This window comes from Solanum verrucosum, unplaced genomic scaffold (genome assembly GCF_900185275.1).
Source record: "Solanum verrucosum unplaced genomic scaffold, falcon-dt-bn FXZP01000104.1, whole genome shotgun sequence".
NCBI lineage: Eukaryota > Viridiplantae > Streptophyta > Magnoliopsida > Solanales > Solanaceae > Solanum > Solanum verrucosum.
Window position 1 is genome coordinate 1,192,403 of NW_026019915.1, and position 17,065 is coordinate 1,209,467.

At 32.8% G+C, this 17,065-nt stretch overlaps 1 protein-coding gene and 1 pseudogene across 1 annotated transcript; both read right to left on the minus strand.

The window, feature by feature from the left end:
• Positions 1-2,215: 2,215 nt before the first annotated feature.
• Positions 2,216-6,398, minus strand: LOC125823014 (uncharacterized; annotated as a pseudogene).
• A 1,009-nt stretch (positions 6,399-7,407) lies between these two features.
• LOC125823030 (uncharacterized) lies at positions 7,408-10,642 on the minus strand. The gene is made up of 5 exons (XM_049502457.1): positions 10,122-10,642; positions 9,949-10,016; positions 9,629-9,792; positions 8,325-9,298; positions 7,408-8,215 (listed from the first exon to the last, which is right to left on the minus strand). Exons 1-5 carry the CDS (start codon positions 10,640-10,642, stop codon positions 7,408-7,410), a joined length of 2,535 nt encoding a protein of 844 aa, XP_049358414.1.
• Between the last annotated feature and the right edge of the window lie 6,423 nt (positions 10,643-17,065).

The following is a 17,065-nucleotide window of genomic DNA, read 5'->3' on the forward strand; positions in this document are numbered from 1 at the left end:
TGTCGTAAGTCTTGTCTCGACGTCCATCTCAGTTGTTAGAGGCTTCATAGATAGTTAGTTGATGTTAGTTCTTGAGTCTTTCCATTTCAGTTATGCTTGAGACTTTAGTTGTCATTTTGACTAGTGAATGTTTAATTACAATACATTCTTAGTTATGTTTGAGCTTTCACTTTACTTTTAAAGTACATTTATGTTTGAGTAAAGTCTTCCGCTAAGAGTTAAACCAGGGAAAGGGTTCATTTAGGGCCAACAATGGTTCTCGAGTGTCAGTCCTGCCCAGGGTTTAGGCTCGGGGCGTGACAAACTCACCATTCGATTCTATGAAGAAAATGGAATTTAGAAGAAATATATAGATAAAATTTACTTACCTAAATAGAAAATAAGCCTAAGTCTTGAAGAAAAGGTCATCCTAGGTGTTCTCTGGTAAAAAAAGAATAAGTTATGACCAGGACTTGAGGCAAAAAATTGACTTAAACATGGAATAAAAAATCTATAAATAAGGCTGCTATAGTGAACGGATCGTTTTCTATAGTAAAGTCTCGTAGCTTCGATGCCTTCGCTATAAAAACCTTCATTTACTATAGAGAAACTTGATAGATTTTTTCCACTTTATTAAAATTTTATTTTTGTCAATTTTGATTCTAAGTAACTATAACAATGAGACAAATCCTTACACAAAGTCGTATAGGTTATGTCTAAAGAACATTAATAGGGATGTCAAACAATTTTAAAATAATAATATTGCCTTATTTTTCGATTAGCCCCACTTTTGAGAAATGAAGATGTCAAACACCAATCCTTGATTGTCACGTGGTAAAATACCAAAAAGACTGATTCTTTTATTAAGAAAACAAATTAATCCAAAACCATTCCCCACTTGCTTCTCCCCTTTTCCTAATCCTCTTCAACACAAATAAAAAAGAAGAGGAAAGGTGATAGGTATCACTCTAATTGCTTAACATAAGACAAGTAGAAAATTTAATTCTCATAATTCCAAGCTCACAACAATTAGAACTATGGATAAAAAAGATAGTAAATTAGATTATAGAAGTAGAGGATAAATGTCATTTTTTTTTGTCACCAAAAAGTGCTTTTTCGCCGGATAAAATGGAGGTCAATTGTAACCATATCTCTTTTTATTTTTCCTTTTTTTTGTTACCTTTTAATCATTCCTATTAAAAAATGAAACACAATGATAAAAATCACTATCAACGCCCTTGAAGAAGACCGGAGAAACAAATAATTGAATAGAAAATAAAAATTGAAAAAAGGAAAGAAAAATAAAATAAAAAATTATAACAAAAAGAGAAAAAAATACTTTGAATCGTTTCTCTCTCCTTGAGAGAGTGAGCTACACTTTCTCTGAGGTTAAAAATGATATGTTAATACCAATATAAAATTGTTTAGGAGGATCACATGACCCCGTAAAGTTTAAGTATCTTTTTAAAAGATACTAATTCAAGGGGACTTTATATATTTTCTCCAAAAAAATTTATTAGATGACACATGGTTTATTCCTTCATAAATCATATCATAGTGGAGAGCACATGAATTTTCATGTACTTTATGTCATGTTAGGTAATACACAAATAAATAAAACGAAAATCAATTAATTATTAGATTGTTTATCTAATTTAGCATTTGACAAAGAAAAATGCATATTTACCCCGTTCAAAAATGGAACTCGTCAATTTAGATAAGTACCAATCAATGGCAGATCTAGAACTTTGCTCAAGTTGGTTCAAGTTACAAAAAATCATAATGACAATCGATAATACTATTATCATTTTTTTAATTCTCACTTTACCCCTAAAGAATTGTTTTGAGGTGATCTTTCTAGCAAAAATATACTCTACTAAATTTTTATATGCTTACAAGAATTTTTTTCATATATTTTCGATTTAACATGCTACTTTAAATTCCTCTTATATATAACATTCAAACTATAGCAAAAAAACCATAAATGATATTTTTTAAAATAATAAATAAATAAGCATAAAATACACAAAAAGATCATGGAAGAAGTTATATTTCATTACCAAAATTATAATCTAACATCCATGGTGGCAATTGGGTACGTAGTAACGATATAAGCAAAATACATAAGCATTTTCAGCCATTCAAAAAAGGTGAAATGTACAGATGCACCACACAATCTTCAAAAATAACAGACTTCCAAAACCTAAGTAATGTTAACATCAACTCAGTTTAGCTCCTATGTCAAGTCTTCAGTACTGCTTTCATCTCCTTCGATATCATCACCTACATACAATTAATGAAAATACAAAATAATTTAGCAATTTTGTTGCAAAAGTTCAATGACTTCAGTGATATATTTTAAAGTTATCACTCAATACCTACAACATGCATAAAATTCAATAAGATTCAAATGACATTAAGAAAATAGCATAGTTGCAAGAGATATTTGCATACTGCTTCTGGGAATTATAGCAGCTAGAGTCACTATTCAAGTACAAAACATGGCTGGCTTTTCTTCACTGGTCTGCGCAACTACCATATAGTGTTTAATAGACCAGCCTGTTAAGTGCTATGTACTTCCTCATGTCTTAGAATGCCTCCCTACAGTTTTGAGCTGGGAGATTTGGAAGACTAGACCAACCAGTTTGATATGTACAAGATTTGAAGGCTCAAAGGTTTCTACTTACAGAGTTGCGGAACAGGTAAAAAGATTGATGATTCTAATTCTTAACAAACACTTTCCATATCTTAATTTCAGAGGAAGTTGGAAAGAGTTGTGCAACAAGATTGAAAGAGCAAAGCCAACTATTAGCAGATTGAAAGAGCAAAGCCAGCAAGAGTTGTGCAGTAGTTTCTAACATGTATTTATGCACTTTTATTTTCAGTTATTTTTATACCCTTCAGGGACATGTTATCTCAGATGTGAGTCTATCTTCGAGCTACATCCAAACTTATAGTCTATGTATACAACACTTTTTGTACAAGGATGAAATTTTCATCCTTATTAACCCCCATCATTAAAAACATAGTCAATACCTGCCATCCATATCTCCAATGTCATTGTCTTGCCTACAATGACTAGCATGTTAACCAAGTACGCCACAGAAGAGAAGCAGTGATTGCAAGACATTCAAAACACAACGGAATGCTTGCAATCATCTTCAAATCAAAAGACTACTACGTTATGATGACAGAAGAATGTAAGTATACTATTGGGGGTGGAATCTCAGCTGCAAAAGCAATCAAAACAGTCCACAGAGAGGAGAAACAATTAATCTTCATAAACAGGATAATTGTTACAACACTGCAACTACTGGAAATTTTATTCAGATTAGCCAGACACTAAAAGCAGGGGAAGAAGTAGGGTTAGGAAAAATGGGAGGAAACACAGAAGCCAAAACCAACCCTCTCAAAAAAGAAAAGCAAAATATGATAACACATGCCATTCACAAGAGGTGTCTGCTAACACAGGCCATTCACAAAAAAATGGTAACACAGGCCAAAATCAACACAGAAGCACTTTTCTGGAACATAAGAGGTGTTAGATCATACAAGGCCATTCACAGGCTGAAAAATCTAGTCCATGTCAACAATATTCAATTTGTAGCCATTTTTTAACCCTTTGTTGGTCAATAAAAGATAGATGGTTACATAATTGCATGGTACAATTTACAATATTTCATGAATAGCATCAGTGCATCACTAACACTTCAATAGCTGAACATTTCTAGAGTCCCTATATGTTGAGAGAATGAACGGAAATGGACATAACAAATAACAAATGGGAGATCTCCTAAAATAGTGGTATATAGAATGATGTTAGCTCATACTTAATAACTCATAGCCGACGAGGTTGATCCTAGAAAATACTCAGCTAACTAAATGGCCGACAAGGCCTCAATCAGAATAAATATGTAATAACAAAATCGACAAGGCCGTACTCAATAATCCCTTATAACATAAATGTTACAGCAGTCCAACAAACATTAAAATGCTATAACGAGAAAACAGAATCGACAATAGAGAACTTTGTTGGGGGATACAATAATTTCAAAAAAAACCACTGGAAAGAGTTTTCAAGCTATAAAAGTACGTGTAATATAATCTAAATATGAAATTATCTCGAGATTCATTAGGCAATGATCAAGAGGGCTAGCTTACAAAACTCAAATCACCATCAATTCAGTTAACAAACTAGTCCACCAGGAAATCGGAAAATACACTTTAAGTGTAGCCAAGAGTATTAATGTTTTCTACTGTCAAGAGAAAGTAGAGTCGCAACAGAGAAATGAAATAGAGATGCAAGAGAAAGATACAGTAGTAGTAGAAGAAGAAGAAATAGTCTAAACAGAGATTTAGCGACACTAACCTTACTCAGCTGTTTGAGCAGAAGTAGCTTCTCTTGGTGAAGGAACGAACATTGCTGCTAGTATGTTAGGATCAATTAATCCTGCACGTTGAAGTTGTGCAACTACATCAGCAATAACTTCTTGTCACATAGTTCTCCTTTGTTCCTCCATTTGTTTCTCCATTTTTTGCATCCTTTCTTGCATTTGTTGCACTACATCATTTGTTGCATTTAAAGTTTGTTCAGAATTGTCAACTTTCTTTTTCAGAGTTGTCTTTGTAACCCCCACTCCATATAGTCTTAGACGTCTCGGATGTTCAGGACCCATGACAGCTGAAAATGCATCAACAGGCTGACCATTTGTGCTCATTTGCTTTTCTATTTCCTCCATTCCAGCCTAACAAAACATATCCAACCAGCAGTCTTGTAAATTAAAATTTAGAATAAATAATTTGTCTTAATAAAAAAATTATATTGACAATATTCGTACAATTTTACTAGTTGTGTTCTCATTCGATGCCTTGTACAAACGATCAGGTTTTCTTGTTCTTGTGACCACAAAGAGCTCCTTAGCAGATACAGATTCATTTTCTTTTTCCTAGTCACATAAAAATAGATATCAGGAATTTCTTAAATAAAAGGTTAATCCTAGATAATAAATAAGAGAACACACCAATTTACTGCGGATTAAAGCAAAACTCTTTTTGCCTGCTGTGTGTGGATTCATCAGCTTTTTCCGGTTCTTAGTATTTGTTTCAGACATTTTCTGCAAATAAATGAATCAATAATGTTAACCAAAGGCATATCGGTGCTACATAATGTACTAGACGAGGTGAATGTCTCAATATTTCTTTTTTAACAAATCCAACTAAACAATATGCTTTGTAAGTACGAACGTTACTGTCATATGAAGCTAAAACCAGTCTGTAGATTTCAACGATCAAACTAAGTTTATCCAAAAGGGCACTTAGTTTAGTGAACCTTGATGCAAATTTCAGCGATCAAACTTAACTAATAAAATAAGTTCTTAAGATTTTTTATTTTTGAGTAAAGAGTTGAACATGTGACTTTTTATCCTGTTACATTTGTATCTTATCAACTACTAAATGAAATTATTGAGTTTGACATGTTGAGGATAATAAAACTTTATGAAACAGATAACAGAAGAGTTCAGTTAACCTTCTAAGAAAAAAGAATAGCAGAAGAGAAAGTTGATTCCCCCTGCAGGAAAGAAATTAGGATGATTCACTTTCTTGGAAGCCTTGCACCCTCAATGAAAATGCAATTGCATGTTATATTGGTTTGATTATCCTTTGATTGTCTTCATTCACTGATTATTTCTTTCAAACTTACTAGCATATCTTTTAGTCAAAGGAAATATGATAAACATAGATAATAACAGTTACAGCCACCCTTTGGTCAATCATTTATCTTCTTCAAGTCAGAACACAAACTGCAACAACATTGCAACAGAGAAGAGAATAGCATAAGAAAAGTTAAAGAAAAATAAAGTTTCAGCAACAACTATATCACAAAAGAGATCAGGAGAAGAATAAGCTGGATGTTTGAGATTTTGAACTACATTTTACCTTGAATTTCTCAGACTTCCAATATTTAAGGAGCTCTCTATATGGACATTCTGGAATATGACCAGGCTTTTTTGCCATTCGAATTTCATCATTGTCATATGGATCGTAATAATTTATCTTTAAGTCACGTCTATGCCTTCTCCAAGCCTCTCGAATTGTTACCAAAGCCCAATCTTTTGCAGCTTCAGGAATAATGTATTTCTCCTACAATTTGGTGTCATTTAGTTCGCCAATTGAAGTAAAATATTTTTACAAGAAATTAAAAACTAGAAACTCCAAACCTTAGTATAATCCCATAAATCTTTTTTAGTATCCATGCTCCTCCAATCAAATATATCAAATGGACAGAGAGTAGCATTTCTTGCCAATGTACCTAGGAAGCTACTTAACTCTGTCACAACGTCTTCAGTAGGACCAATCGGTTGATTTAGCCTATTCAATAAGATCAATTTACGCTCTTTTCGTGTATGTACATTATGCATTTGCGTTTGACCTCTTTTGTTTTTACTGGAAACACCTTCAGCTATAAGAAAATATAAGAAATTAGAATTCATAGATGAATTTAGTAAGTTTCTAAGTTTATATCTTACCTTGTTCTTCAGGTTGTTCACCAGTTGGAGGAGTGACAGAGTTCTACACTTGATCCTCTATAGGTTGTTGCTCAAGAGGCTGCTCCTCTACAGATTGTCCATTAGCTTCAGATTGTGGTGCTACTGGTTGTTGTTCAATCAATTTAAGCAGTTGTCCTTTCTCTGACTCTATAGCTTGAACAATTTCATTTGTTGTCAATAACCGTCATTTTTTATTTTCCAAGAATGATAATGATCCAGGTTTAGCATATGTCTTATTTTTCGCTCTTTTGTTTCTCTTTGAAGACTCTTGTTGACTCATGACTATCCAAATCTGTGTAAAAATAAGACAAAAGAAGCTTCTTAGTGCAGAATTTTCAAATGTGAAGAACAAAAACAATGAAAGTAAGAAGAACAAACAACAATAGGATCAGTAGCTGAAGCATATTATTAAGAATAATTCTCCTCTTGTTTCTTATTTGAAAAAAATTGCTGGTCAAGAGATCACATTTCAACCATTCAACAAGGAAAATTCTAGCTCAGGGAAGATGAATAACAAGCAATGGATTCAAGCTGAAGTTGATTAACTAATTTATATCTTAACTAGTTTGAAATCTAACTTTCGAGAGCTTGCTACTCAATGGGATTTTAGAGAAACGGCAGAAGATGCAAATAGAAGTATAACAAAGCAATAAACAAAGAATCTTAATTACTAATATATCTATAGTACGTACCAACATTAGCAAGAAAATATTCCAGAACAAACAGAAATCAAACAACTAGAAGTAGCAAATAGGCAGAAATCCAAATAGAGTCCAATCGACATTCATACTTTATATGATGCAACTCAAAAAGGTATTTATTACTCACTACAAAAAAGTTAAGAAGAGAATGTAATTGAACAAGTTCGGGAGATCCTTTGTCAATCATCAGCCTCCATCCAATCCCAATCGGTATCATCAAAGTCATCCTCCTCTTCTGATGTTTCCATAGTTACATCTTCTGAAAGTTGTGCAAGGGAAGACAGATCAATGATATCAACAAGGAGATCTTCTCTCGACCATCTAACATCTACATCGAGCACTATTTCTGATGAACCAATATCATCGTTAGTCTCTCGCCAAAATGTTTCTTCAATATTAGGACAATTCTCTTCCTCCAAATCATACAAATCCACTGGGACTTTATTTCTTGCATAATATACATTTTTCTCAATTGAGTCTTCCACATAAAAAACTTGATGCACTTGAGATGCTAGTACAAAAGGATCATTTGTGCTGCATTTTTTATTGAAGTATACCCGAGTCAATCCATATTCATCAACTTCATTATGAAACCAATCACATCTAAAAAGTACAACACTAAAGCAACCCCAATAATCAATCTCAATGATATCCTGAATAATTCCGTAATAGATAACCATTCCATCGATAGGATTGTGGTCCCTAGCACTAGCAAAACTATCTGTTGTTGCTGACAAAGTCACTCCACTATTTTGAGTCTTGCAAGGATCATCCCGTGTCTTTGTATGAAATCTATATCCATTAATAAAATATCCAGTATATCTTTTAGCCACAAAATTAGGCCCTTTAGCTAGCCATCTTAAGTGATTGGACACTTCAATATTTTTAACTTTATCCCTAAACCAATCACTGAATTCTCTACTATGGATCTGTGCTTTTACCCATGCATTTCCTCTGGTACGATTATCAATCAAATTCTTATGTTCCCTGCAAGCATGATATGCAATTTAAACAATGTATATTTATTAATGGAATTTAAAACACATTATCATAACATATAAATGATTTTTAAAAACAAATTACTATTTTATCTTACTTTATGAATGTCTCTACTTTTTCATCTCCAGTATTGAACAAAGCATATCGATGAGCTTCAAACCACTCATGATGCTCCATGTTAAAAGTCTTTCCTTTCCTTTTATTCATACTTCCGATTGGATGACCTGTTTTAGGAAATAAAGGTGAAACATCTCCTTCCTCTATTTGATTGTTCTCATCATCCTCAGTTTGATACCTACTAAATGTTGTCTTCACCATATCAGGTAGGTATCTCGAAATAAAGGTCAAACACTCTATAGCTGAAAAACCCTCTACTATTGCCCCTTCTAGATTTTTTCGATTACGAACAAGCCCCTTGAAGTCACACATAGTTCTTTCAGTAGAATACATCCAACGCAAATGAGTCGGGCCTCCAAGCTTAATTTCATCCACTAAATGAATAGGTAAATGTGTCATTATATCAAAAAAGGACGGAGGAAAAATCTTTTCAAGCTCACATTCTATATCTATGATTTCATCCTTCATCTTCTCAAGATCACTTCTTCTTATAACCTTACTACATATGGCTCTAAAATAATTTCCCAACCTAATCAAGACCAAAGACACATTCTTGGGCAACACTTTTCTGACAGCAATCTGGAGCAAGTAATGTAATATGAAATGAGCATCATGGCTTTTGTATCCCGATACTTTCATATCTTCAATTTGCACACGACTTGATATATTAGAGGCAAATCTTTTTGGTAATTTGGCACCTTTTAAAACAGTGCAAAATAATTTTTTCTCCTCTGGTTTCATAGAGAAACAAGCTTTAGCCAAATGAATATTTCCAGTATCATAATCTTTTACTGGTTGAAGCTCTTTGCGTATCCCCATCTCATGTAAGTCATAGCGAGAATTTATATGATCTTTGGACTTTCCAAGTATATCCAATAAAGTCCCAAGCAAAGTGTCACAAATATTCTTCTCTATGTACATCACATCAAGATTGTGCCTCAATTTGTTGGTTGCCTAATACGGCAACTCAAAAAATATGGATTTTTTTTTCCATGGACCATCATTCTTTCGTTTTCTTTTCTTTTGGCTCTTTCCAAAAACATTATTGAATTCACGAAGTTCTTCAAGAACTTGTACGCCTGATAAGGGAGTAGGTGCAACTTTATGCTCTTCTTTACCATTAAATGATTTTTTATCTCTTCTATATGGATGATCATGAGGTAAAAATGCTCGATGACCCATATAACACATCTTACAACTATGTTTGAGATATTGGGAACAAGTATTGTGATTACAAGTGGGGCATGCCCATTTCCCCTTGGTACTCCATCCGGAAAGCATTACCAATGCTGGAAAATCACTAATTGTCCACAATAAAGCTGCACGCATCATAAATGTTTGATTAGTTACAACATCATATGTTTCCACTCCCACTTCCCATAGTTCCTTCAACTCTGCAATCAGTGGTTGTAAGTATACATCTATATCATTTCCAGGAGACGATGGACCTGGAATAATCATTGACAACATTATATACTCCGACTTCATGCAAATCCATGGTGATAAGTTATAATTTATCAACATAACTGGCCATGTGCTATAGGAAATGCTCATAGTTCAGAATGGATTAAAAACATCGCTTGAAAGACCCAATCTAACATTACGAGCATCACTAGCAAAGTCAGGGTGCAAGGAATCAAAATCCTTCCAAGCTTCCCCATCAGCAGGATGTCTTAAATTTCCATCTTTGGGTCGTTCAGTATCATGCCATCTCATAGCTACAGATGTTTCAGAACACATGAATATCCTCTAAAGCCTAGGTTTTAAAGGAAAGTACCTTAAAACCTTTGCTGGAATTTTAGTGACCTTATTAGTCAAGTCATCACGAACATTCTTCCATCTAGAAGATCCACACACTGAGCACTTGTCTAACTTTGCAGTGTCATTCCAGAATAACATGCAATCATTAGTACATGCATGTATTTTTTCATAATGAAGACCCAAATCTTTTATCACCTTTTTTGCCTTGTAGAAAGACTCGGGTATCTGAGCAAAGGGAAATGCCTCTTTTATCAAGTCTAACAAATCTGAAAAGGCTACATTACTCAACTTGTGAATGCATTTAAACAAGTATAACCGAATGGTGAAATTCAACTTAGAAAAGTTCTTACACCCCGGATACAACTCTTGTTTCCCTTCTTCCACTAATTTAAAGAATCTTTTTGCATCTCCAGATAGTCCCTCTCTTACTCCTTCATGCCTCAGGTCATCTGCTACATTTCTAAAAGTATCTTGAAGTAGTTTATCAATACCGTCTTGTCTGTCGAATGTTTCATCATCATTGGTTGGATGTGGCATATTTCTTGAGGAAAACCCTTCTCCATGGAAAACCCATTTGGTGTATCCATGAACAAACCCATGAAAAATCAAGTGATCCTCTACCACATTTTGACAATGCCAATAACGATTAAAGCACTTTTTACAAGGACATAATATTTCATCTCCTTGGGAAGCTCGTTCAAATGCCTTATCTAGGAAATCATTAACTCCATGAATATACTCATCGGTGGATCTTCGGAGATCCATCCAACTTTTATCTCCAACATCCATTGGATATCCTATGCTACATGAGCAAAACATTCAAGAAAACAATTCATGAGTACAAATCATGATTATAAATGATCTAATATAGGTCATTAGGTAGTGCAATTTAGTTACATAACCTATATTTTACTTGATAGTTTAATTCCTCAATTTATTCTATAGTACATTGCAGGTACTGCCTTACTACACAGAAAAAATGACAGATTATGGTGACTACTTTGTTTCTTTTCAAGATCACTTGAGCTGACCTTCAAGTTGGTTATGCTTTAAGTATGAGTACATTTAGATTAATTCTAAACAAAAAAACAACATGATTGCATAAAGTGTGCTGTGAGGACAAATTTAGCATTTGATTTAAGTTGCCTTTAGCTTGAGAATTTGAGAAGCATCTATGCACCTTTTTTTCTTTTCACTGAAAGGTATAGGTCATGATTGTATAATTGTATTCATATATTTTACATTCTACTGCAGCGATAGCAATATTCCAGCTTTGTTCATCCAAAATACTTGATGAAGAAGTTGAATCTATCTAGCGAAGATGAGGTAATTATCTTCTGTTTTGGCAGTTTAGCAATCAATAAATGTTATTCACATTTCCTGTAATTCATTATTCTGTAGGTTGAAAAAATTTATGCAAGGGCATGATTTCCTGTAATTCATTATTCTGTTGAGTGTAATGTTGCTCCTGTCAAATTTAGAACTTGGTTTTCAAGAAATGTCCTGATGAGAACATTTTAGATAACTTTAAACTATTAACCAAACAGCAGTACATATGAAAGTATCCCAGGGTAGTACAGATCCTAGTGCTAATGAGCAAGAGTATAATTGATATAACAGGGGACACTACATCTTCACTGCATCTACTACATATTCATTCACAACAACTACGATAATATTAGGTGAACTCACTAGGTTGAGGAAAGGAGAAATGATCTGGAACACTATTATGTAGCATAGACAAAGAGTTATATTATGCTTGGCCTATTTAGAACAAGTTGCTAGCAAAGTTCCGGCAACAAAAATAAAATGCTCCACTTAAAGGGAATGTGAAGTTTCTATACCTTGGAGGATAGAGATGTCGAAAACGTACTTCTTATCAGCCATAAAACTACAGAAATCACAATGGTCATAAAGTGATGAAACAAATGCATACATTGTGGTTTTCCAGAACATGGAAGCTTAGGAACATAATTTTTTTCCAACACATAAATAAACATACTAGAATAGTCATTACGTAGATAATATAAAAAATTAAAAGAGAAAACATGAGCAATAGGTTTCAACATCCAAAATCCAATAAAATGGAGTTTTCACCAATTATTTTATATATATTCCACATCAGTTTAAAACATATTTTGTTCAACTTAAACGTATCATCTATGACAGTAGCTATATCAATATACTTTGGCAACATTCATAATGATACGCAAATCAAAATACTTCAAACTTTAGACCAATGAAAATTTTTAGTTCACATAAATAGACCAAACTCATAATGCAAATCAAAATACTCAAAGCCCTAGGACAAAATCAACTACAAAACATTAGTTGTTCCATAAAAACAAAACCCAACTTCACAATGATTTTTCACAGAGTTATCGAATCTTCAAAAAATTTGAGTTACAAACTCTAAACTACAAATGGATTATGTCAAATAGACCTAAATCAGAACAAATAACATACATTTCAACAAACCCATTTGTTATTCTTTAAAAAAATTTAGAAGCCCTTAAATGAAATTTTTGATTTTGGAAAATAGTACATGTATAACCAAATAGAGACAATGAGGAATTAGAAATCACCTTAAAAATAGTATACCTTTATCTGCAGAAGCTTAATTTTGAAGAAGACTACTTTTGGAGAAGAAGACCACTGAAGATGAACACTTCACACTGGAGAAGAAGACCAAAATAGCTTATCACTGAAACTGATTTCTTCACCGGAGCTCAAAATTTGTTGTCAAAGATGAAGGAGTCACCGAAGTTCTGGAATTTTAGGGCTTTAATTTTGATTATTGGAGAAGAAGACCATGCACTCATCGCTTTGATTTTGGTTTATTGGAGAAATGGAATGGGTATTTAGAATGTATTTTGTTCACTAAAATAAAAAAAAGTGCGGGTCAATGAAATAAGTGGAGGGAAATAATTTATTACACAGAAAATTCCCGGGTTGGGCAATTTATTTTTACTTTTCACTTAAACAAACCGTTGCCACAGGTGTTATTTTGCCACGGTTAATAAGTATGTGGCCATAAATAATCTATAGCAGCGATTATATAGATAATGCCACGGTTTATATTAAGAATTACTCTATTAGTTCTAAAGATATATGGCAACGGTCATAATTGTGGCAACACATACTCTATTGCCACGGTTGTAAAATTGTTGCCGAAAAAGTGTTGCAGTAGGTCAAATTTCTAGTAGTGTAAATCAATAATCAAAGTTATAAATCTAGACAATGAGTACCTATTTCTTTAAGCGCAAATCATGCATGTCTAGATAATGTAAAGTCTTTGATGGTAATGCAAAGTCTTAGCATCAAAGTTTGTAAAGTCTTTGGTTCAAGATGATGTGATGCTTTAAGCTTAAATCATATAATCTTCACCTTGGACGGTGTAAAATCTTTGGCTCAGATGATATAATCCCTTTGGCTCAAATCATGTAAAGTCCTTGTCTTAGACGGTGTAAAGTCTGCAGCTTGGACAACATAATTCCATCATCTTAAAATATGTAAAGTATTTGCCTTAGACGGTGTAAAATCTTTGGCTCAGACGACATGCTTTGCCTTAGATGGTGTAAAGTCTTTGACTCGGACGAGATGATGCTTTTGGCTCAAGCCATGTAAAGTCTTTGTCTTAGACGATGTAAAGTCTTTGACTCAAACAATACAACATCTTTGACTTAGATGGTGTAAAGTCTTCCTCATAAGCAATGTAAAATTGTTGCCTCAAATAGTGTAACAATTGGATTGAATGAATAAAACAAAATGATGAAAGCAAGGTAAAAAAAAACATAGGTTGACTTCTGATTAATAAGCTACTTGAATTATAGTCATGAATATAGTGCCTATTGATTTAGGTAATTAAGTTATTAACAAACCAATTGTGGGAGCAATCATGTTTCAGTAACTACAATGGAAGCAAAAGAAGAAGAAAAAAGAGTGAACAAAATTGTCCTATTTATTTCACGTATTAATATTTCTTTGTTCCAGACGACACAAAGCATGTATTTCCAAAAAGGATAAGCATTTACAACATGTGACTAATAGAAGCAATTAATCAATCAATAAGTTACTTCTTCCTCCCCAAATCCGAATGCATTTTCCCCGACTACATGGATGGTGAATCTTGATTTCCTGTGAAGGATAACTTCACCATGTTGTTTATTTAAGCTTATTAAGCCGGCTGTTAATTAAATGACAAGTTGTTGAGAACAAAAAAATAGCTGGTATACGATAGCTACAAACACCAAGGTCCTCTTTCGGAAAAAAAATCAAATGCAAAGCAGGCAAAAGGGATGACAGAAGTAGAGTTAGGCTCAGAAAAACATAAGGGAGAAGAAAGCCAAAAAAATAAAGCGAGACAAAATGACGAATACACCCAAGTCAAGCAGCAAAAAAATTTGAGTCTGGATCTTCGTCGAGGAAATCACTAGAAAAGCATAAGGAAGAGTTAAAAGGAAGTTATTTTAGTCACTCTCATATAAGTACAAAGTACTTGTTTGATTAAAAAAAAAATTCATTTGAAAAGTCAATAAAAGTGGCTAATTTTTTTAATTCTCCTCTCAACTCCAATTTTTGTTTTTTAAAAAGAGAGTTTACAAAGGGTCGTAACGTGATTAAAAAAAAGGAAAAAAGAGGTCATTCGAGAAGCTTACCAGAATAATTGATAGCTGGTCTTCAGGATTTCTTGGTGAAATTATGAATGAGTTTGGAAAAATTAACCGTTATTTATAGACTAGCTAAAAGAGATATTAAAGTCCTAACCCAACACAAATTCAATATTTGATAAGTCAAATATTTTTGTTGGAATAAGACGGTAATAATTCTTTTCAAAGTTTAATCCTACAAGGACTCAAATTCTACAAGGATTCAAATTTTCTAAAAGAGACCTAACATACTGAGGCGGAGGATTATTATTTGCTTCCGACAATAAAGGTGCAGTACTAGTGAATCAAGTCTCCTATATGGCTTCAAAGTGTTAAACGTGATGCAGTAGGAAGTTGGAATAAGCTTGCTTCCTACGTGGCTTATTTTTTTTTTCCCTACATAATGGAATAAGCAATTGTTACTTTGTTATTATTAGGGTTCAACTAAATATTAACAAATTTAGTGAACTTGATTCCTGTAAGTGAGGAATCTTGCTACCAATCCTTAGCACACTTGCATTGTATCTTAAAGAAAGGGATTGAATTATTATTATTTTATTTATTTATTTTAAAATAGAATAAAATAAAATACAATTCTCCAAGAGTATAATTATCCAAAACTCCTCTACAAATTGGAATATATCTTCACTAAGTACTTCAAGCCCACTCTAAAAAGAGAAATATTTTGACAAAACTTGAAGTAGGGGGAATTTGTAAGCATGAAGATTTTATTGGATTTAAATCCATAAATTAATTTGGATTATATTAAATTCAAGAAAATATTTGAGGTTATGTGGCAATCCAAGTCAAATTAAATAAGCCACTGAAATCATATCACGTGTCAAAGTTATGTGGCAATCCAAGTCAAATTAAATAAGTCACTAACATCATGCCACGTGTCAAAGTTATGTGGCAATCCAAGTCAAATTAAATAAGCCACTAAAATAATGCCACGTGTCAAAGTTACGTGGCAATCCAAGTCAAATTAAATGAGCCAATAGAATAACGCCATGTGTATATATGACATGTTCTGACCAATCAAATCAAAGCTTTTCACCGAAGGAATCTGATTGGTCGGTTCAAACCGACCAATCAAATCACACCAGTAGACCACTCCCTACTACTATAAATAGGGGTCCTCATTATTCATAGAGGAGGAGGTTTTTCAAGAAGCAAGAAGAGAGCTCGTGGATCAAAGGCTGCAAATTCTCTACAAGCTGCAAGTTCAAACAATCAAGTTCAAAGTTCAAGCTCAAGATCAAGAACAAAGGCAAATATCAAGATTCAAGATCAAGATACTTGTTCATACTTATTATTCGTCATAACCATACAAGTGTTCGTGATTAATAATTCACACCCAATTTTGAAAGCTGAATATTCAAGATCAAGCTATTCAAGCCCTTGACTCTAAATCAAATTCAAGTCCTACATATTTCATATTATTTTAAAGAATCAGAGGATTACCATAGAGATTGTAACACGCATTACATTTTGAAATCGAATATTACATTTTGTTACTTCTATTTTTCTGTCTTGATTATTTATTTTTCTCGGCTCGAAAATTTGTTGTTTACAAAGACAACAAAGTGGAACAAACAACAAGAACATCGTTTATACAAGAATATCATATATACTTAACATGTTTTCACAAAATATAATTCATTATAAATTTTATCTACTTAAGTATATTTAGTTGTTCAATTCTTCATGTTCAGATAATATTTAATTATCTATTGTTCAACAAAGAAGTCATTTGAATAAGTGAACCATTCATCTATTTTAACTTGCATTTTTTCACTTTATTCTATTATTCATTACACTGTATTTTTTATACAATTTATACTATATGTATTACTTGCATGAGATACACGTGCAACACACTTGTTCAAAGACTAGTATATATATAAAAAAATTTATGCTTAAAGTTAAAAACTAAGCACATGAAAAATTCAACATTAATATAAATATATTACAAAATAACTTATATACAAAGTATAATTTTTTCAATGAAAGCAAGATTCAAATGAATTTTGATCCTAAGAGGTTGGTCACTTGTTTTGAAATTAAATTTCCATGAGAGGAAAATGTACAACTAACAAACCTCTTTAACTTCTACATACATAAAAACAAAAGATGCAATATTGATTTAGTTAATGCACTTAAAAGACAAATTCATCAGTTTTAGTGAAAATTCATTGATTGTATTAGTAAATATACAAAATCTGGATAAAATTTATTTAAAACTCAGTTACTAATATTAACTGTCACTATTATAGATATTTGAATTCATAGTTCAATATGGCTTGCTAAA

What these genes read in the sequence shown, in the direction of transcription:
- LOC125823030 (XM_049502457.1), bottom strand. Translation starts at nt 10,642, where the DNA reads ATGCCACATCCAACCAATGATGATGAAACATTCGACAGACAAGACGGT. An exon ending in ATTCCAGCAAAGGTTTTAAG is followed by an intron (nt 10,017 to 10,121) that starts GTACTTTCCTTT and finishes TGGAAATTTAAG; the next exon opens with ACATCCTGCTGATGGGGAAG. An exon ending in AAAGTAGAGACATTCATAAA is followed by an intron (nt 8,216 to 8,324) that starts GTAAGATAAAAT and finishes TCATGCTTGCAG; the next exon opens with GGAACATAAGAATTTGATTG.